Raw genomic sequence first — 24,057 nt, 5'->3', positions numbered from 1 at the left:
GAGGTGGACAAATTTTAATTTCTGATTGCGAAAAATGAGCGTTAAGATCGCATTTCAAATTTTTATTTAAGTCAGAAATGATTTTGAGAAATCGTCCCCAGATGAATAATAAAAAGACAGAAAATGCTTACTGACACTCTGTCCATTCTACCTCTTGGTGACCAAAGGTGATGACCACACAATGTAGTACTGTATCTAATATTTAAATCATTTACTTTTTACTTTCGTCGAAGAAGTATGAAAACGAAGATAACTTACGTCAGATAGTAACTGGAGTAACAATAGTACGAATAAGAGTAGTAATAACAGCGTGCCAGGCATCCTAAGAACAAAATGGAGATACACATATAAGAGTCATCATATGGATAGATATTCTAAACAGCTATATAACATCAAATTAATGACATAACGTTTAACATTTAATTTTATTTACACGCTCAACATTATTAAACCAACGTAATTAGAGAACAAAGTTAAGACATTCTGCATCCTAAAGACTACAACAATCGACAATAAAGGTAGCTCACACATAGTCAATCAAACCATTCAAAACTATAAGCGGTTAACGTGAATATTTTTGGAGGGATTTCTGGAGTCCACTTCAGCGAGCTGTTTTAAAAGGAATAGCAGCCATTCTCCGTATTTAACCTAATTCAGTGCAGCGTCTCTCAAGTTTCTCTTAATTTCTGTGCTATTTTTGATTGATTTGACATTTTTGTTTTTGGGAGCGGGCCGTGGTCTAGCAGTTAGAGGCGCCTGAGTTTCAATCCACAACAGCACACCACATGTATGGTGAACGTAATTTCAAAATGTGGATAAGGAATTCGTAGTTTCTCCCACCCCACCCACCCGCCCTTGGTGAAAACACGCGGTGGACAAACCTAGAGTGTCTTTGCCTGAATTTGCCCTATTTCATCATTTGCATACAGTTCCACAATCTACCTAATGTTTACCTTGGAAGAGAGATGAGAGAAGGATGATGACTGTCAGCATGGCACTGTCCATTGCTATGGTCGCAGTTCCAAAGGCTCAGCTTCAGGTATCGATGAGATTGTGGGTATCGAGTCCTACAGATGTTACACGTCACCCGTGTATATATGATCTATATATGTACAGAACAGGTCCTCTCGCGCGCATACAACACGTATATAGAACATACAGGGTGTAAAGTTACGAGATAGGCCCAAATACACTTGAATAGAAGAGCATACAACACGCAAGCAGGAAGAAACGCTTCACTTGCTTTCTCTTGTGAGCTTGCCTTTTAGATGAGTATTCGAGTTCAGCAAGTGAGAGGTGCGTTGATATGTATGTAAATATCAGTCTCTAAATGGTGGTCTTTACACCAAAATTGAGATGTGCACGTGTACAAGTAAGGAAAAACCTGAGTCATATAAATCTGAGCTTTTATACAGATAAAAGCAAGAACGATGGGAACTTTTCTCTCTATATATATACATCCTGCCCGTTGAACCAGTGCTTGGAGAGAAAATTCCCATCCTTCTTGCCTTGCTTTTATCTCTCTCTCTCTCTCTCTCTCTCTCTCTCTCTCTCTCTCTCTCTCTCTCTCTCTCTCTCTCTCTCTCTCTCTCTCTATATATATATATATATATATATATATTTAAGCTTCGATAAAATGCGTATAGCTTATATATGGACACAAACCCCCATTACAATTTCCGTATGAAATTCTGTGTATTTTAGGGTGTAAAGTCTTTCTGTGCTGCCAGCCTGACGTTTTTGGTGTACAGGTGCATGTTTGGTATCAAAAGGATGGAAATTGTCTAAGCTTTGGGCAGCTATGAGTTTTAATGATGAAAATTTGAAATTCTGGGCAAGAGGACACAAGGAAATAACCTGTGTGTTATCTAAGTAATGCTATAATGTATTCTATTATTATAACATAATACTGTGTTATAAACAACAAATCATCCTGTTAGTCTAATGCACTCTTTATGCTGAGTTAATAGAAGGCGTGAGCTACATTTAGCAGAGTAATCTGCCACAATATGTGCCTGCTGAGTAGGTTATCCCCCTTCGTTGGGATGTGAATGCAGTGGTGACATGGCTGAATCTATGCGTCGAACAGACATTCGTATACCAGCCGTCGAACAATAAAGATGTTCCAGGTCAAACTACCAAAGAGCTAAGAAAGCATATAAAGAACGAAAATACTAAAGAATCATACAAAGAGAAACAGTCAGTAGTTTTCAGTCTTATACAAAAGACGCAAGGTATGTTCTAGGCGACTGAGTGAAATCAGTATTCAAACCTTGTATCGTGTTAGTATGTAAGTTGTCGATAAAAACAAATATGTATCTCAGTCGCGCTTTGATTGCAACGCTTTGATATTCAAAGAGCCGATCTAATTCAACACGGTGAATATACAGCCCCTAGCCCCAGGTTAGCCCCTAGCACCAGAGATTCTGGACGCTCTGTCCATATTTACTTACAAGAGAATTATAGGCCTACTCATTGTAAAACGTAAGAAGCTTGGAGTGAAGGCGTCTGATGGAATAACCTTGACACACTAGTTGTGTCAAGATTCAGTTAGATTCACCTGTACAATGGTCTTCTACACTGAACTGATGAGTCTTTGCAGGATAAATTCGTTACATGGTTACTCATTGATAGGATACGCAAATATATAGTGTCTGTAATCCTCGCCCAATATGAGGATTATTTACATGATGTATCCTACCACGGAGTAACCACGTGGCTAATAATACCATTACTCAAACAACACACTTTCTATTAAATGAAATCTTTTGGGAGTAGCGGACCATGATGAGATATATAATTTATGTCTTTACTTCGCCAGTTTAGTTAAGTGAAAAAGTAAAGGTGCGTCATTGAGAAGACCACTGAAACCTTTATCTGAAACTAACTTCTTAATCAGTTATTCTTTTTTAATACATATTTTTCAGCCAGAAACTTCAAGTGCTCATTAGAGCCCACCGAATAAAATAGATTGTGCTGCATCAGTTATCCCCGCCTCCTTCAAGCACAATACACAAACAAACAAACAATAAAATAAAGTAAAGGTAAGTATTTGGTGGTCTTTCCAATGTTATGTATGCGTCATTGTTCTGTTTTCATTCACCTTAAACTGCGACACTCAGCACAACAGTGATATAATATAGGAATCAAATAGATTAAGAAGCGAAGTGGCAGGCAAATAATAGTGCTGGGCAACATGGATCATCGCAAACTATAGGCCTACATGTGCTTACAAAGAACATGATAGTAATTACTGCATGCATGGTGAGGTGTGTCATTGAACCAGACCAACTAGTGTTCAGATGATACAATCTCCAGAGGACAAACGCTATCAGGAATGCTGCCAGTCAGTGACCATGCATTTTGAAGGAATTACTCGCATGTTGCACAATGACAATCATACATTCACGGTTTCAGGCTTTTTCCTCTGACAGAGAATTGCATGACTGACTGGTTTGTCCTCTCCTTGTTTCAGAATGTAACTTCTGTCCACTCGAGTTGAGCTCTTCTGCTTCCGGAAGCTCTCGCAACCCTTTCAGAAGCCATCTGAAAATTGATTCGAAAAGGCGGAAGATTTCCGGAAGACTTCCCTCCACTTTAGTTACAAAAGGTTCGAATGGTGTCGGCCATACATGGATGTATTATTACACGCCTTCACTTTAAGAGTGTCTAAGATATCTGTCACCGTTTCATGATTCTCTCTAATTCCGATGACCCTGGTGCTAGGGGCTGTATGATCATCGTGCTGAATTAGATCCCACGTACAATTACAATCAAAGCGTGACTAAGACACGTTTTGATTATCGACAACTATAAACTAGCTTGATACACGATTCGGATACTGATTACTTTATTCGCCTCGAACAATCCCTGCGTCTTTCCAACATCATTGAAAACAGTTTACTTGTGATCTTTGCGTGAATATGTCCTGATGTCCTACTTCATATGATTTCAAAGTCCTTTGGTGGTATGACTTCAACGCTGCTCTGCAAATTGTCCTTGTTGTTATTGTTCCAGAACGTTCATTCTGGTTAAGTGCTGGTATGCGAATGTCTGTTTCTACGCCTAGATTATTACCAATTTTCACGACTGCCGACAATACAAGTTATTTAATTATTTATTTATTTGATTGATATTTTACGCCGTACTCAAGAATATTTCACTTATACGACGGCGGCCAGCATTATTTTGGGTGGAAACCGGGCAGAGCCCGGGGGAAACCCACGACCATTCGCAGGTTGCTGCCAGAACTTCCCACTTACGGCCGGAGAGGAAGCCAGCATGAGCTGGACTTGAACTCACAGCGGCCGCATTGGTGAGAGACTCCTGGGTCATTACGCTGCGCTAGCGCGCTAACCGACTGAGCCACGGAGGCCCCCCAATATGATAAGTAATACAATGACCAATACTATACAGCAACGAGATATAAAATGGTTTTTATTGTTCCGATTTGTGTATAACCAGTCTGTCCAGCAGACAATTCTGTTAAACAACACAAATTAAAATATATCAGTGGATACAGGCATATGAAAACCAGAAAACAACAAATATGGTCTCATAACTCAAAGAAATGAAAACTACATAATGCCTGTAGATGAATGGTTTTGGTGAAAATTTACCATCGTTTGGAAGGTAAATAAATGTCACCAGAATATGTAATTACCACATAAACTAGAAACTTTTGATTTTTCAGATGTAAGTTTATAAATTAAAGTTATAAAAACATTATGAAGTTTACAGTTGTAAATACAGGCATCACTTTCAATAATAAATGATGACTAGTACATGCAATGTTCTTGTGTGCCTTCTTAAATCGAGTGGGTTATTTCCCCATGCACATTAATGACACAGTCTAGTTGTAGCTGAAGTATTTACCGGGTCAACCACGGCAGATTATTACAGAATATTTTCCCACAAAGACCACTATATATAGAATAAAAAAAAAACAACAAATGAGACTTCTCAACATTCTACATCTTTGTATTCCGACTGCAGTTTCAAACGTCTTGTTCTTACCAAGGAACGAAGTATAACGGTTCGACAGGCTTTATATGTGGGCATGTTTCCAGGGAGTAAATGGTCACTGGGACAACATATTAGGACATGCCGAAACTTTGTGAACACAAAGATATCAAAAAGGATAACAATACTAATCTTCATAAATTAGTGTAAAATCAAACAACATAATATAGTTCATTGTGTACATTAAACATAACATTCTTAAATAATGTATAACAATGCATGGTTAATTAGTACACAAGTGCGGTCAAATGGTCGAGGCCTGTGGCCGAGGGCCAATGGCTTCCATTCAGACAGGGTTGATACTTATTATTAAACAAAGTTTCTTCACCATCTAGCAAAGTTTGGTTTCCACCCTGAACTTTCTAAAATGGAAAGACTTTGAAAGGCTGTGTCACAGAGAGAGAACATTGTCTAATGTGTCGACTAACAAGAAGAAATCACCGATTCTCAGAAAAATCTGTTATCTGTTACGGTTATCCGTGATCTTAAATCTATTGTCTGACCAATGTATTGTTTGCCACACCCCTGGCATATAACAGCATACACAACATAATTAAATTCACAGGACATGTTCATTTTAAGAGTGAATAAGGGGTGAGTTGTGGTATCCAATATATGGATGCACACCCCACACCTAGGTTTGTTACATTTACTGACGCGTGCATTCCACTGGTTATCTGAAAAATGGGCCACCATTAACAATTTCTTCAGGTTTGGGCTCTGTCGTTTACTATTAATGATTGTAAATTTTAAAATGATATCTTTCATTTTAGTACTATTGTTCTGTATAGGTAACGTATTCAGTATTATGGGGAATATATTGTTACTGTTGGGATTGCAAGTAGATATAAAAGGGATAATATTTTGATTGGCAGTTTTTGTTGAAATTTGTCTTAATACGCTTATGAGGTGAGATAAAGTTTTTCTCATCCCAACGTCTATTAAAACCTGCTGGATATCCCCTACAGAGTAAGACAGACATTAATTCAATAAGTCGCTCATGGACATACTGAACGGTATAATATTGTTGATTTTACATTAATTTATAAAAATTAGTATTATTATCCTTTCCTTTGATAAATAGGATTTGGCATGTCCGCACTTAAAATTACCATTTACTCTCTGGAAACATGTCATACGTAAAGCCTGTTAAACTGTTATCAACTTCGTCAAAACTTTTCAGTCACATGCAGACTGTAAGTTACTATGATTGGTAATACAAACATAATCTTAATATAAAAATTTTCTTACAGAAAATAACTCTCTACAGATCAAATGTAATGCCACATACTGGTACTGTATATGTATTGCAGCATAACGATCTTCTCACCACAGGCACTTATTAAATGATCTGCAGAACTTCATAATCGCCAAAAAAACAAAAAGTTTAAATTTTTAATACCTCAGTGCGTTTATTCCATTCATATACATGTATACTTTTTGGTAAAATGCGCATGTATATAAGGTTACTTTACATGCTTTTTATTTCTTTAATAAAAATTTTTTTTGTGTGTTTGTGTGTGTGTGTTCATTTTTGCTCCGGTCAAAATCGTAAACAATTACAGGAAACAGCATATAATTTGATGGAACCAGTCCACCCTTGTTCCCTTTTCACCACGACCATATGTAATACTGAACTCTGCTCCCACAGTGCTGCCTGACCAGTTTCAGGCGACGATGATAGTTCCCTTCTGGCTCCTGTTTGTGTAATTGTTATTCCTTGTGCACATATAATGGTAAGTGCCTCTTGTGAACCTCACAACAGCTCCCTCGTAAGATGCAGGTGCATTATTCAACAGTTTGTCCACCTTTACAGCTGTTCCCTCCGCAGAGTCTCCTCCACAAGTGGTTCGCTTTACACAACTGAAATAAAATCAGATGAAATGAATTACAAATTATGTACAATGTCTTCTGTTTTCTTTGATTTGTGTTTAACACTGTATTTATTCACTTGTATGATGGTTGTCAGGTTTACATTTGGAGATTACTAGATAACCACAAATTCTTGTAGGTAGAAGTGAAATCTGACATGGTAAACATGGTCAAGGGTAAAGACAAAGGAATTTCATGTTTTGTACCCTAGCCAACTCATCACTCATTGCCTTCACATTTCCCCATCTCTTCACAAAAGAGATGGGGAAACTTTTCACAGACATAAAAGTTTTGGGAATTTCAATTGGCCAGAAAGTTTTTTTTGGCGGTTTTCGTTTGCATGTAGTTATAATAGCGTCTAGTCCATGGCATCTCGAATTACAGTGGAAGTACATTAACGAAGTGCTTTATCCACTTCTCACATGTTGTGAAATGGTCAGAGTTATTCAGTACACAATCACTAAGAGGTTCAATCTGGTTAAGATGAGATTAGAGTACAAGCTTAATGGGCATAACGTTCCTTAATGTGTGAATAAAGTTTGACAAGGGTACGTATCATGCCACAACAAGCATCAGTTCATTGCTTGGCTACAAGTTAGTTGGAGATGACATACACTGTATACATACATGCACACATTAAGCTTGCAGTGCAATTGAGAATATGTGTGTTACATGTAGGAAAGGACATCAGTTATTTTCCAAAGGCTGTTCGTTTACTTCAAATTCCTGCTCTCATAAATTCTGAGTATGGTGCTAGGATATATTCAAAGAAACAAAATAATAGAATGCATGTGATATATGCCATTATACATTTAAAAGAAGGGGGCAACTTTGTAATACTGAAGTTATTGTCAAAGAAACACAAGTTTTCAAACCTGTGCATGCACAAAAATACATCACGGGGAAGATGAGTTACTTTCACTGTAACTTGCTACGGTAATCTGCTGCAGTGCTTTGGGTGGAGTTGTAAAGACAAAATCATAGACACACACAGTAATACCAATACACACCAAATTATATTTTTGGGAAGTCTAAAAGTACACATGTAAGGAACTCAGAAAGATAAGATAATTCGAAGATCACCACTTTGTTTCTACTATAAAACTAGAGCAAACCATTTACATCCATACTTGAAGAGAGAAGTCTTGACTTTAATAGACATTCCACCAACGAATCACAGCTACCTTTCACACATGCAAGATGTAATCTTATACAAGGATTTACCTGTAATACCCAGATGTTGCCATGCTTACAGCAAGGTCCTTGGCACTCACTCCCATGATACCTTTATGGTGCCAGAATATCTCAGCCCCTGTCCATAGGTTTGAGTTTTCAAAAGGCATAGGATAGTTCTCATTCATGTCCTTAATCTGGACTAGATTATTTCTGTCTGTTCCTAGACATACAAGTAAAAGGAAGTTTATTATCACAATACACAGAAATATCACAAATAGAAAACGAGGCAGCAGTAGAAAAGAAACATGAAATGTATGCATTAACCCCATTTTTTAAAAAGAAATTTTGTTCAACGTACAAAGTATATGATCATCAGCAACAATGACACAATTCACCTCCAGCAGCCTTGATATTGGTCTTGATATTTCTACCCTTGATACGTACCTCCTGCAGCAACATCATGCTGCAATCCAAGAGTTCCAATGGTACAAGAACACAAGATTTTTCTGTTATGTTATTATGATAACCTGGTCACAATCACAATGCAAACAAATGTCAACTTTTTACCTGATAGTGTGGCTACTTGTCTAACTTTTAATGTGGCAGTATCATGTGTAAAGTTAAAATTAATGGCATTATATCATTAGGGGTCCACGCTAGTATCCTAGCATATCTTGAAATCATTCAGATTATTATTATCACTATTATTGGTGGTCAAGTTGGAAAACTGCAATATGTTCAAACTTTTTAAAGGTAGAAAAACCAAACTTTGGAGTCTTAATAAGGAACATATGAAGCAGCTTTTGAATTTTCTACTGTTTTATCAGTCACATGATTTAGTACCCATTTTGAATTTTATTGATAAGCTAAAAAATCTTCTCCAAAACACCTAAACCTACCAAGATAAACTTTTTGTTTTCAGTTTTAGGTGGATCACCCAATCCATATTATAAAAATTTTTTTAGTTTGGTATGAAAATAAAGCCACAACTGACCAATAACCTTGGCTCAAAAGAAGGTCTATTTTTAAAACTGATTAAAATCATTAAACAAACACACTATCTGGTTCCATTTAACATCACAATTACATATATGCAAGAATTATTTTTGTACTTTGTGCTATTTCATGATATGACCAAAAAACAACCATAATTTGGCATAACCGTCCTATGTAAATAACATGGGATCCTCGTGCTAGACTGCATGAGACCATTCACTGCGGTTTACTGCTGGAATGGGAATCAGCTCTGCAACATTGTATTCTTTCTGTCTTTTATACTTGGCTATCTGCAGAAGACCAAAGCTGCCTAATCTCTACTCTAGTCTTCAGCACCTTACCAATGAGTTTTCTCCATTATCATAAGACCAAAGCTGCCTAATCTCTATTCTAGTCTTCAGCACCTTACCAATGAGTTTTCTCCGTTATCATAAACTGTGTGGACACCAGGCTACCAGAAGTGGTAAAAAACTAGTGGCGTGGACCCCGGCAATGCTGTTGGATAACAGCTTTAATCATTTCTGATACACCTATAAAGCCATATACATGGCATATACATCCGTAGAATACTTTTAGGAGCTAATATTCAGACATCATCCTCCATATATAGCAAACTGTCAAGCAAATGTAGCCTGTGCTAACCTCCATTGCCTTCCCCATCATCCCCTGCTTGGCCGTCACCTGCAGGCTGACCATTATTATGACTGTTTGACCCTGTGTAACAAAACAATGAATTTCTCACCAATGAAACACCTCAACAATGGCAATACTTCTGCCAAGCGGTTGCAAAGACATGTTAGAGACGGGAAATAGATGCAGCTTTCTACATAACAGCATCCAGATTCAGAGGAAAATAAATACTGTAATTATTTAACCTTTTCACATGTTTGCAAGTTCAAGCATATTATGAACACTTTCTTCTGTGTAGACTGATAAAATTATACTTTTTGTGAAACTCTAACAGTGGCCAATCTAACCAACATAGATTTGTTTCCAAAATCAAAAACTGCACATTGCACTGAAAGTTGCTCTTTCATATGCAAAAAGGTCGAGGAATTAGGGTATGTTTTTTAACATTGTCAAAAAAAATTTCAAATGTGTTGACTGGTCCCACAATGGTGAGCTTTATGTTAGTCCCCTGAATAGGCTACAGTTCTTTTCTTTTCCTCTCAGAGACTCTCAGTGCAGCAAATTTGCTTATTATCCAAAAGAAGAAATTTTTAACAGCCCTTATAATTGATCACAACACACTACAGCTCAATGATTTAAACATTTGCAATGACAAGTGCTTATCTTAAATGGCTGTGGTTTGGTTTAAGGTAGGAACTCACCTGTCCACTGGATATGAACTAAATCCCCGTCTTTCATCTGTAGACTGGTTGGGTAGAAGTCATATTCCACAGCTGGGTACACTTGGACAATGTTGCCTCTCTTCCCACGTATGTTCAGGTTATGAATGTTTCTGGCATTCCAACCAGCTGGCCTGGGTCTCAGCAAGAAGACATGGGAGCGATCCTGAAACACCCGTCCATACTGAGCAGTGTTGATTGCAAGTCTCAGAGGGGAGTGCCCGGCACCAATGTCAACATACGGATTCTGAGTCACAGGAGAAACAACACCAGTTTGCCTGAAAGAAAATAAATCTCAAGGGTTGAGAAAGATTAATTTAATCCCATCTATGTAGTGGGCAAAGAGGCCTGGCTATTAAATTATTTGTTATTTTGTACTCATGATATTAGGAATAAAATAACACTGTGGCAGATCACTGTTTAGTAAAACAGTGACCTATGACCACAGATAACAAAGTCTGATTCAGCAGCTTCAACACTGCTAGAAAATAGCTCAAATAACTTCAAAGACTTTCAAGAGTATATCATCATTTAAAGTCATAAATCAACAATGGGTGGAATGATATGTTCTTGTCTGACATATTGGTTGTAATTATGACAAATCATACAGATCATCACAATCTTTATCATATCACCCATTCTATAAACAGAATTAAGTAATGGAGTAGCTCTTTAATACAAAGTAGAGTAAAAATACAAGTAATATAATAGTACAGATGAAAGGTATCACAGTGATACATCAACCTAAGTCAGTACTGAGTGAAGATGAACAGTGGTGTACATACAGATTGTAGTTGTGGCTGGAATTTGTGTAGTAAGGGTCATAGTCATCTGTTGATATATTGTACCTGTATGGATAAAACCATTTCATCATTTAAAATTCTATCAAACCATTAGATACTATTATTACATATTTATTCTGATTTACAATGTTGTGTGACCACTAAAACACTGCATATTCTCTAATGATGTTTAAACACCATAACTGCTTACTGTAAAAAATTATGACCTCAGAAACTTACTATTGTGCTAGGCTTCCTGCAATTAGTACCAGCATATAAAAAAAGAGGAAAAACTGTGTAAAGTTTAAAACAGTGTGACTGTGACTGTGTTAAGGAGTGAAACAATTCTCTAGACATTGTGGTAACACTAAAATGTTTATCGATGGAGAAAATAACAATGCCATACAATAATATGACCTGTAACACCTGAGAGTAAAGAGAATGGATACAGGTGAAATAACACAAACAAGAACTGAACTGAATTTTATCTTAGGTAACATAAATCTTTTCTGCGGTGAACTGAGGACTCAGACGATCACTATATCACCTACATTGTCACTACTGGATACATTTAAGATGAGGAATGAAATCTCAGATCTCACCTCATCCTGAACACACATCTCTTGGTGTCCCCTGATGGAAAGAAAGGAAGAGTCCATGTGTAATTGAGTGTGTGACCACCACGGCCATCTCCAAGGTGGTTCGACCTTGAAATAAAGGAGAACATCAGGGTTGTCAGGCTTATAAAGGCTTGACCTTCAAGCAAAGCTAAAAGACATGGAGAAAATGAGGACTGTCAGGCTTATAAAGGATTGACCTTCAAGTAAAGGCATGCCGAACATGAGGTTTGTCAGGCTTATAACGGTTTGACCTTCAAGTAAAGGCATGCAGAACATGAGATTTGTCAGGCTTATAAAGGTTTGACCTTCAAGTAAAGGCATGCAGAACATGAGGTTTGTCAGGCTTATAACGGTTTGACCTTCAAGTAAAGGCATGCAGAACATGAGGTTTGTCAAGCTTATAAAGGTTTGACCTTCAAGTAAAGGCATGCAGAACATGAGGTTTGTCAGGTTTATAATGGTTTGACCTTCAAGTAAAGGCATGCAGAACATGAGGTTTGTCGGACTTATAACAGTTTGATCTTCAAGTAAAGGCATGCAGAACATGAGGATGGTCGGGCTTATAAAGGTATGACCTTCAAGTAAAGGCATGGACAATATGAGGATGGTCGGGCTTATAAAGGTATGACCTTCAAGTAAAGGCATGGAGAACATGAGGTTTGTCAGGCTAACAACGGTTCAACCTGTAAGTAAAGGCATGGACAATTACTCAGTATCTCGTCTTTAAGGTAACAAGATGATGGATCACAATGTGAAACATGTTCTCTCTTAATCAGGGTTAGAAATATACTACAAAATGTCTCTGGCCAATGATATCAACATTATCTGAGTTCTACTGTTCGTCCTAAATATTAGCTGCTCCTTTAGTTATTAAAATATGATCAAACTGTTGTATGATTTATTTCCCTCTATAGGTATAAGATGTTGTAAAAGCCATATTTTACATTGTAGGTAATTATCTTTTGGTAAATGTAATTAAGGTCACTAGTAAATTCATAAAATGTTGATAATTCACAAGGCTCAGTAAGATCACTGCTGGTTTACTCTACTGATTGAACCCAATTCCCCTGGCCACAGACCAGTTTAATCCTGAGCTCTGCTCACATCAGCTTGTATGCACAGTTCAGTTACCTGGACCAGGGAGCTTCGCTGCAGTCTGGAGCCTCCAAGGCAACAAGGCACTCTTTGGTAGTCAAATCCTCAGCGTCATAAGGCACAGCCCAGATATGGCGGTGACCTCCAGCTTTGGAGTTCACACAATCCCTCTCAGATGTAAACTCTGTAAATAATGCCAAGATTAACATAATTTTATATTATGCTTAGATTTCAGAAATGCAAACATGTTTTTTTCCTCTTTCTTACAAAACCTTATAAATTGCAAAAATTTTATCCTCCACCTCTTTCTTTCCTCACGAAGTTTGAGTTCATCAATATAAATGAACCCAATGATATAGCATTTACTTCCACTGGAACTGTATAAAGCTATATGCAATGTATTCAAATGAGACAGAGAATAGAAAACTTACAGCTCACATGTATTCCCATTACTAAATACTCTTCTTGCTTCCTATATGTAAATGTACTTCTTGATGCAGTTTTCACTTACCTGGAGCTTTCTCTAGGTAGTTAGAAAAAAACTCCCACTGTCCGCTGTTTTCTTCACACTGTGCTTTGTTGTTCCAGCGAGAAGCCTTTCTGATAGATCCATCGTGAAAGGTCTCGATACACAGCCCATGGTCTTTCACATTGAAACTTTCACTCTGGTAATATCTGTATATTATAGACATGTATATACACATTAACAGACTGATAAGAATATTGGTTACTGGATTAAAACTGAATAGTTTTATGTACATAAAATACCCTTGCTTTATGATTAACCCTCCCTCTCCCTAAAACTTGGTATTTCTGTGTATCATTTCAAATGATACACAGAAACTTTACATATGACAGGCCCCGGAAGTAGCAGATGTGTACATACAGATAAATCGCTGAGCAACATTACATACTTCTCTAACTTGCCAAACTCTGTTTACATAGAAGTGTGAATACATCATAGGATGTTGACAGCACAGTGAAACACAAACATAAACCTTTTCCTTTTTTCTACAACTCAGACATAAATAAAAATATAAAAAATATTACATTTAATAAATTAGTTCATGCGATATCTAGCACCCAAGATAATGCCTTAAACGGGAAAACTTACATACAAAATCAAGAAAATACCCCTGCATTGAAAATAGTGCACAAAAACCTAAACTTTTATCCCAGCCACCACCGAGCAATAATAACCAACTTCATAATGAAGAAAAGCTCTTCATCACTTATATGTGGGGAGATCTGTGCATACCTGCATAGGGAAGCATTCTGTGCCAGCACAGCAATGTCCTTCCAGGGAGTAGGGTGCCAGTAAGGGTAGTAATCCCGCTCTTCTGGGCATTCATAGCCATACTGGGTGCCCCCTGGGTTTTGGCGGGTGTTCACTGCACTACTGTACCCCAGGTTGTTTTTCTTCAGAGACTGATCAGCTGTGAACAGCCCTGTAATGTAGAGAACATGCTCCTGTTAAAGTCAGGTTAAACAAATTACATGCTCTACTATGACAGATTTCATGGCTGCAGGAAACAAGAAACCTACACTGACCACTGGCAGGTTAGTGACAAACTTTCTCACATATAACCAACCACTTATCATCATAAGAACCCACAAGCAGCGAAATTGGGGGAACCTACGAATTCCCTGTCCAAAGGCCACCGATTCTGAAATGTGTGTCACATCAATTGAAAGGCAAGCACAATAACCACTAGACCACAGCCTGATCTCCTAATCTGTACAAAGGAGGAAACAGAGTCAACATATGCTGATGACCTGAGAGAGTAGATTTTGGTTTAGACCCTTTTACATATGTTCAAGTACACATAACACATAAATAAATGCTTCACAATGATTCGGTTCAATTTCACATTGTATTGTTTCATGATATACATATCATTGTTTTACAAAAATATAGAACTGTTTACTTCACAAAACAGTAAAGCTAATTACCTTTATTTCTCTCCCTGATGTAACACATGTCATACCATGACCATGGTTCATGCAAACCACGCTGTGACTTCACATTTTGATTACGTCGATTATTCATCTGAGATTTTGTTTCTGTTGCAGAAGGTTTTGTGTAGTCTTGTTTTGCTGTCTGAACCCCATTCCTCAGAGTGTCCTTAGTACCTGAAGAAAAGGCTTCTCATCAACACCAATGACCAATATGAAATAGGTAAAAAAAAAAAAAAATACAAAATTCATGAAATAAAATTAACTTTCTGACATTCATTGCTATGAGTTCAAGTTCAGCTCATGCCGGCTTCCTCTCTGGCCGTACATGGAGAGGTCTGCCACCAACCTGGGGATAATCGTGGTTTTCCCCCAGGCTGTGCCCGGTTTCCTCCCACCATAATGCTGGACGCTGTCGTATAAGTGAAATACTCTTAACTGCGGCGTAAAAAACACCAATCAAGTACTGAAACAGTGGACACCTCTATGTGGACAATTATACACAAGTTACAATTAAATGGTCCATGCGGGTATTGGTGTGAGATGAGGGTTATCTGTGGGCGTGTCTGCGGTTACCTGTGGGCGTGTCTGTGTCCTCCTGGCACATGTACTGAAGCAAGAGGTTACAGTTCTGTTTCTGAGGATCCGTATCTTCATTCCCCCCACAGCCATGCTGATTGGTCCAGTGTACCATCAGATATGACAATCCTTCATTTGAATTATGGCCACTGGAGCTTTGGAAATATTTCTGAAAAAAGCTATTGGTTTAGCTAAACACAACCACAAAATGTTGTATTGCATAAAAATCACAATTACCTTTATTGGCACGAAAATTTAATTAAAGGCCATATTTAAAGAAGTAGTTTGATAACAGCTCTTAAAGATCTTAACAATTAAGATGGTTAGATTTTATGCCTGTGTGAAGACATTGTATATGTACTACATGTATGCAATATGCTTTTCAGACAAACATTTCACACCGACTTTGGAACATAGTGTGTACTAACACAAAAAATGTTTCAGTATGTCATTTGCTAAGCACTATATAAAAGACTTAGCTGTAATCTATAGTCCACAGTCTCACCATTCTATATTGCTTTCCTTCATCATTGTTGGCTGAGTCTTTAGTTGCATCCCCGACGTTATAGCCTCCTCGGTTATTGTTCTGCAATGTACAAAAACTTTAATGAATATTTACCTATTACCCTAAAATTACATTGATGCTGTATACAAATAATATATCTCCGGAAAACAACTCATTTTGACTCGCTATTTTGGCACTTAATTTGGTAATGATCAGGATAACTGCCTTTTGTTATTGGTCATTAACAGGAGAACTGTCTTTTTCATTATTTTGCCATTATAGCACTGCCTTTTCTTATTTAGTCATTATCAGGAGAACTGACTTTCCTTATTTAGTCATTATCAGGAGAACTGCCTTTCCTTATTTGGCCATTATCAGGAGAACTGCCTTTCCTTATTTAGTCATTATCAGGAGAACTGCCTTTCCTTATTTGGCCATTATCAGGAGAACTGCCTTTCCTTGTTTAGTCATTATCAGGAGAACTGCCTTTCAGCACTGAGGAAGAACAAAGCAGTAAACAGAAGCTTTTAAAACCAGCTAAAAATAAAAACAGTACAATTCAGGTAAAATCAAAATAAATACATAAAATACAGTCCTTCATAAAAATATCGTTAAAATAAGTTTTACATAGGTTTATTGCCTTTAATGCCAAGCATGTCTTTATGGCTGAAAAGGCCTACTCTGTTCAGCCTGGAGATCTGACATGGTCTGTCGTATTTGATTACACACACCAATATCTTGCTATTCATTACCAATAAACAGGTAAGGATATAAGGAAATAACAGGAGAGGTATTTCATTCTTCAGTGTATGAATGAAGAATACTTCCTCAAATCTTGATAAAAAAAAGACGATTTTCTAAAAGAGTCATAGCCTTGCAGTTGGTAGAAACGTCTTCTTGAGTCCCTAGAAAAATTGGTAAAATGAAAAAATGAGGTGTGTGTGGTTAGGGGGAGGTGGGGTGGAGAGTTTGCTTCCAGGATCACTTAATAAATCACTGAAGATGACAGGGACCTGCATTTAATATATATTTACCCATGCTTAGTAATGTTTATTACTGATTCCATCGTTACACAGGAGAGACAAATGAACAGACGTAGACATTGACAGTAAAGTAGTTATCTGCCAATCCTTTACTGGCTTTTCACCAGTATTTAAATGGAAGAGCCCTTCTTCTCAAATAAATTCTGTGAATAATGTTCATACTCATGCTAGCTGGGATTAGTATAACTCTTACAATGTATATTAGTCATGCTGGTGACAAAAATATCTCTTAAAACATTTTAGTCACACATAAAACACACACTAAAATGTGTAAATTTATTTGTAGCCATGACAGTAAAGTCACATGTTGATGGCTGTATGAGGTCATGTTACAGTGCACCTGTGTATGTCAATACACCTTGGCCTCTGTATAGCTACAGGCCTCAGAAATGCCTTTATCTGTGCTGCTTGACCCAGATATCACACAGACAGTACACAGGCCTGCCATCACCTATAGTCAGGCAGTGCCAGCTATTAGGGTTAATGTGAACCCTATCTCCTTTCAGCAAATCATGCACAAGTCTAACCTTCATATACTGAATCTATTACACAGTCAGACAGTCACATAGTTCCTGGTGCATGCGTCACAGTATTTGTTTACTAAACAATAGCATGTGATCCCAGACAATATTGCATTTAGCTGTTATCTGATATAGTCTTATGACAGCTTTAAGTAAACTACTGTACAAGTGAAATAGCTATATGCAGTCTAGGTAGATTGCCTATCTGATAACTTTGTCATGCTACAGTCAAACCAGTGAAAACAAATATAGCTGCCTGAGGTCAGTCACTTTAACAGAAATAATACCTAAATAAAAACAGACCACATATGTGCATTAAATCTTGCCAAATCTGACAGGTTTCTTTTGTTGCCAAATCAGTGGCTAACGAATTAATAAAATATCTCACCACAAGCTGACCAAACTCATACAAAAATGAGAGATTTACAATGAAGTTTAAAAACTCCTGTTATGTCTATGAAGTCCCATGCAGCTGTGTGTTTTAATTTTAAGTAACTCTAGTGATTAATTACATGCTGTTATATGAGAAATTTAAAAGATTAAAACTGAACTGTCAACTGTAAATTACTGAATGAATGGATGCTTGGCGTTTGACATTGTACTTAACAATTTTTCAGTCACATGATGACGAGGAGTTATTAGATGTGTGTATATATATATTATGTCTTCTTGTTGCAGGGTGAGGCCATGCTGCCAAAGTGTTGCCGCCACTGAAGCATCAAGTTGAAGACAACAGACATGACACCCAAGTGAATATAGCACAGATTCTAGTGCTGAAATTTGGCTGAAACCACTGCGGGTTTCGAGCCAGCGACCTCAGAGTCAGGCACCTAACCGCCAGCAATACATGTCAACCGTCTAGACCACTCGACCAACAGGCCTTCCAAAAAAATTTAATCAGAAAGTGTAATCCCTATTAACGATAATACTGTTTCTTAATCCACTTTCTAAATGACATCTATACCTATCTGATATATTCACCTAAGGGAGTGACGTCGTTTGTGATCAGCAGAGGGGTAATGCATGTTCGCTGTAAAGTCGACCGGTCAACTACCTTCCATTTTTGTGGAAGGCCTGTTGGTCGAGTGGTCTAGACGGTTGACATGTATTGCTGGCGGTTAGGTGCCTGACTCTGAGGTCGACGGTTCGAAACCCGCAGTGGTTTCAGCCAAATTTCAGCACTAGAATCTGTGCTATATTCAGAAAGTGTAATCCCTATTAACGATAATACTGTTTCTTAATCCACTTTCTAAATGACATCTATACCTATCTGATATATTCACCTAAGGGAGTGACGTCGTTTGTGATCAGCAGAGGGGTAATGCATGTTCGCTGTAAAGTCGACCGGTCAACTACCTTCCATTTTTGTGGAAGGCCTGTTGGTCGAGTGGTCTAGACGGTTGACATGTATTGCTGGCGGTTAGGTGCCTGACTCTGAGGTCGACGGTTCGAAACCCGCAGTGGTTTCAGCCAAATTTCAGCACTAGAATCTGTGCTATATTCAGAAAGTGTAATCCCTATTAACGATAATAAAATGTTACAGGACAGAATCACATAATGTGGTATTCTTGACAAGTATTACAGTACAGAATCACAAAATGTGGCGTTCTTCACAAAATATTACAGTACAGAATCACAAAATGTGGCGTTCTTCACAAAATATTACAGTACAGAATCACAAAATGTGACATTCTTCACAAAATATTACAGTACAGAATCACAAAATGTGACATTCTTCACAAAATATTACAGTACAGAATCACAAAATGTGACATTCTTCACAAAATATTACAGTACAGAATCACAAAATGTGGCGTTCTTCACAAAATATTACAGTACAGAATCACAAAATGTGGCGTTCTTCACAAAATATTACAGTACAGAATCACAAAATGTGACATTCTTCACAAAATATTACAGTACAGAATCACAAAATGTGACATTCTTCACAAAATATTACAGTACAGAATCACAAAATGTGACATTCTTCACAAAATATTACAGTACTGAATCACAAAATGTGGCGTTCTTCACAAAATATTACAGAACAGAATCACAAAATGTGGCGTTCTTCACAAAATATTACAGTACAGAATCACAAAATGTGGCGTTCTTCACAAAATATTACAGAACAGAATCACAAAATGTGGCGTTCTTCACAAAATATTACAGTACAGAATCACAAAATGTGGCGTTCTTCACAAAATATTACAGTACAGAATCACAAAATGTGACATTCTTCACAAAATATTACAGTACAGAATCACAAAATGTGGCGTTCTTCACAAAATATTACAGTACAGAATCACAAAATGTGGCGTTCTTCACAAAATATTACAGTACAGAATCACAAAATGTGACATTCTTCACAAAATATTACAGTACAGAATCACAAAATGTGACATTCTTCACAAAATATTACAGTACAGAATCACAAAATGTGACATTCTTCACAAAATATTACAGTACAGAATCACAAAATGTGGCGTTCTTCACAAAATATTACAGAACAGAATCACAAAATGTGGCGTTCTTCACAAAATATTACAGTACAGAATCACAAAATGTGGCGTTCTTCACAAAATATTACAGAACAGAATCACAAAATGTGGCGTTCTTCACAAAATATTACAGTACAGAATCACAAAATGTGGCGTTCTTCACAAAATATTACAGTACAGAATCACAAAATGTGGCGTTCTTCACAAAATATTACAGTACAGAATCACAAAATGTGACATACATTCCCAATATACATGTAGGCCACTCTACTGCGTCCATGAATTGTTTGACTTTCACAAAAACTTACAATCAATGTTCACATATATTTCCCTGCAGTTCATTTCAAAGTACATGTGCTGCTCAGGTAAGAGAAATAATGTCCAATGATAGTCTGGCTGCCAGAATAAAAATATATTGCTTTTATTGGAGCTTCTGGCCTTTGGAGTTATAACACAAAGAACACAGAATAAAGAATTGCAGAAAAATGTGCATCAATTACTTTATATAATAAAACCATATAAAAATGCAAACTTTTTTTCTTTTGTCTGATCTTGATGTATTTATGTCACTTTCCAGTGTTTCTAAGCTTTCTGATCTAGTGAATATGTCTTCAACAGTAAGAACTGTCCATATAATCTACATTTTTCACAAATTTGATGATTTTCAAGTTTTACTCTTTATTTTAACCAATTCTCCTCAAACCAATTACACTGGTTTTAACATTACACTTGGTTGGGCCTATAAAGCACCAGCGGGAAGACCACTCTATATGAATATATTTTATTTGCTTAGATTTTATTTACTGAATTAAATGCAGTGAAATGTTTGGTTATAAGATGGGCTTTATGTACCATACTGTTGACAACCACAGTCATCTTTCTCATGTCCCGAGGCACTCCACGTTCAATTCGTTTTATATGAACTGGTGCAATTTTTAGGATTGAAGTTCACAAGGTTTTTACTCAGAGATGAGCATAAAAGTGTAGAAAAAGATGTATCATGTCATTGACTGCATATGTTGTCAATATCCTTGTCAAGCCCCACTTCTAGTCCACACATTCGACAGCATTTAATGCAGTGGAAAGAAAAAATCTAAAAAATAAATAACCCAAATTATTTTTAAATACAGTTTTCAGTTGTGTTTTTCCTAGTGTCCACTTTAGTTTTAAATAGTCTTTTCCTGAAACCTTGTCCAGATTACAGGGAAGGACAGCTAATAAGCATCTCACCTGAGAGTCAAACATTCGCTGGTTATTAGTTCTGGCTGCTGACCTCTCATTGAGCCTGTTGTTACTTCCCCTTGGAATGTGTAAGTATAAGTCACAGCTAACTGTGTGAAGTTGCACTGTGATACCCAGAAGAAAGACTCCAAAGAGTGCCATGGTTTGACCCCTGTTGAAAAGAAAAGAGACATTAGAAATTAAAGTGTTCAATACATTTTGTACATTAAATGATACCTTTGTGTTAACATGTAGCAGCAGATGTATTATAATACATACATGTATACTGATCCTGTATTTAAACATGTTTTTTAAACCAGCCAACTATGTTGGTAAATATATTTTCACCTTAACTCTTATGTAAATAAAAGTTTTAAAATGTGCAGTTATAAGTATATATTTAGATACTAGTATATAAAATACAAAAGAGTAACACAGCTTTAAATAACTATGCTAAAAAATATTTTCAATAAAAAAAACAACAAAAAACTACACTTCTTCTTCATTACAAATCTGCTGGTTGGAGACAAATATGAACAGAATACTGTAAGTGGCAAACATATAGTGTGAAGTTTGCTTGCCAGTGACAGGCCTAGCTGTTACATGTATCATATAGAAATAGACAGGGTGAGAAACTGGCTGTCATGTTAACTGTAAGCCATATCAGCATAATATCTTAATTTATTGGCTGTTATCCATCACGAGTGGTACAATTTGATCAGATGCTCAAGGAGGTCTATAGCTGAACTGAACATTCAAATGGCTGTATTTTTTTCAGCATGAGAATCTTTCAAAAAATATTTTCCTGTTCCAGCATACTTGGGAATATTTACTGAATGTCTTTTGGTGAAATCCAAAGGGAACAAAATACATGTATGGCATTTTGAGCAAGATGTATGGCATTTTGAGTGTCATACTTGTGTAGCCTTCTTTTCTCATCAAAAATAAGGTAGAAATTGCGTATATGTAAATAAAAGTATAGAAACATAACTTTTAGTATCAGACCAAAACACTTTTGCAGCTCACAATTCAGTCAAGAGGCCACTGTAAGATACCAGGCAAAGGGCAGCCGTTTGTTCTTTTGATTAGATGGGCACTTGGATTTCCTAGCCCCACCCACTAAACTTGATAGTTGTATATGTGAAAAACTCTTAAACACCAATCAAATGAACAAAGACAAGAAAGAACCTGGCTGAAACATATTGCAATCCAAAAGAGGATACTCAAGCTTTTTAAAAAGCATGATGCTTTATTATTTTAATGAGATTTCACCGAATAACATGTAGAACAAAATGAAAATACTGCACACATGGCTGGTGTGAATAGACGCAGCCATTAGTGAGAAAATCTTGAGAATTTTATGCACTCAAGCATGTTGCTATCTGGTTGCTTGGCATAAGTTGTGACCCATTTACTCCATGAAGTGACATATGATAACACAGAACTACTGCATAACACATCACTTTGGGATCTTTTACAATGATTTATTTACGTGTAGCCAAAGTGCCATTTTACACAGTGTTGTGGGAAAAGTGTGTAACATTTACAGATGACCACAGACATAAAATCAGTTGATTTACAAGCTGTGTAATACTCAACGACAGTATCACAAATCATGTCAGACAGCAGCATACCGTCCTCGTAGACCTTTGGCCTACTTAGACACTTTCTTTTATACAAATACTTTTTTTGTCGTTCATGTTAGCGTGTAGTCAGCAAGTAGTTGCTAAATAACAAATGTCAGAGTTAGGTGATGCTGTAGGTTTATGAGAAAGAGAAGGCGGCATCTCATCGGACGACGCTTAAAATTAATTAAATCTTATGATATACCGGTAATATTTCTTCGCTGAATTTATTATAACTGAAGAATGTCTTTCTCACATATAAGGGATGTTTTTCTAAATTTTCTTTTATAAAACACAGAAAAATTTTTGAAACGCTGTGTTTAAGCTGAGGTGCTTTCTCTGATATCAGCGATAACTAGGCTTGTCATCTCAGAAGCCACCAGTACAAAATTTAAGCATAAACTCCAGCGACAATCGATTGGCCTGAGTGGTGCTTAGATTTATTTCCAGTTGAAAAAAATTAAAAAAAAATATTTCATGCTTCTTTAAGATACTTTGAATGGTAGTCATTCAAATGACATAAACATTAACCAGGTGCTGTCTTTTGCTTTAAACATTTATTTGACTATGGTGAGATGAAAACCACAACTATGTGCAGGATGCTGTCAGACCTTCACTGGTAAGAGGGTCCTGAGTTAATTATTGTGCTGCACTAGCCCGCTAATCATCAACCCAAGGAGGTCCCCAAATAAATATTTAGCTACATGTAGACTACAAAGCCGAACCATGCACATATAATAGTGTTTACATCCTTCACCAGCAATACCATGTTAAGCACTGTCAAAGGTTAAGCCGACTGGCGACAAGCAGACAATTTTCGGTCACATACATATTTCATATTTTTCTTCAGTCTTCGCAACGGAAACTGGGTGTCACGTGAGCTCTTATTTACCATTTCTACTTGAACTGAAAGTGAAACACAACCCTCACCTAGCAAGGTAACATTCCGCACTAATTCATAGGAATGGGAATTTACATCCATATCAAACGCAATACAGGTGGATACACAGACGGATTTTGGCAAACAGCTAACTATGTACTAACCGCTATCTGGTGAACCTCCGTAGTGTTTCTGTCCCAACCCTGTGATTTCGAAAGCCCATGCTGTCTGCTTGTCATTTGTAGACAGGTGAGTGTCTACATGCGCGATCCACACACCAATGTTGACATTTTAACAACACCTTTAAATCAGTT

General features: G+C 37.0%; 1 protein-coding gene across 2 annotated transcripts; it reads right to left on the bottom strand.

Moving 5' to 3' along the window:
* Window positions 1-4,417: 4,417 nt before the first annotated feature.
* On the bottom strand, window positions 4,418-23,984 carry LOC135470072 (protein DD3-3-like). 2 transcript variants are annotated; one of them, XM_064748805.1, is made up of 14 exons: window positions 23,908-23,984; window positions 21,248-21,410; window positions 15,953-16,033; window positions 15,445-15,616; window positions 14,866-15,045; window positions 14,171-14,360; window positions 13,424-13,587; window positions 12,949-13,096; window positions 11,800-11,904; window positions 11,201-11,263; window positions 10,398-10,693; window positions 9,709-9,780; window positions 8,119-8,290; window positions 4,418-6,885 (listed from the first exon to the last, which is right to left on the bottom strand). In XM_064748805.1, exons 2-14 carry the CDS (start codon window positions 21,398-21,400, stop codon window positions 6,690-6,692), a joined length of 1,992 nt encoding a protein of 663 aa, XP_064604875.1. In that variant the 5' UTR covers window positions 21,401-21,410; window positions 23,908-23,984; the 3' UTR covers window positions 4,418-6,689. The 2 variants fall into 2 exon arrangements, with proteins under 2 accessions (XP_064604875.1, XP_064604876.1); XM_064748806.1 differs by lacking the exon at window positions 23,908-23,984 and adding an exon at window positions 22,616-22,625 and having other exon boundaries at window positions 21,248-21,411.
* Window positions 23,985-24,057: the final 73 nt, after the last annotated feature.

The sequence above is a fragment of the Liolophura sinensis genome, chromosome 7, assembly GCF_032854445.1.
Source record: "Liolophura sinensis isolate JHLJ2023 chromosome 7, CUHK_Ljap_v2, whole genome shotgun sequence".
NCBI lineage: Eukaryota > Metazoa > Mollusca > Polyplacophora > Chitonida > Chitonidae > Liolophura > Liolophura sinensis.
The sequence above is the reverse complement of the archived record's forward strand: the minus strand, read 5'-3'. Positions and strand labels throughout refer to the sequence as shown.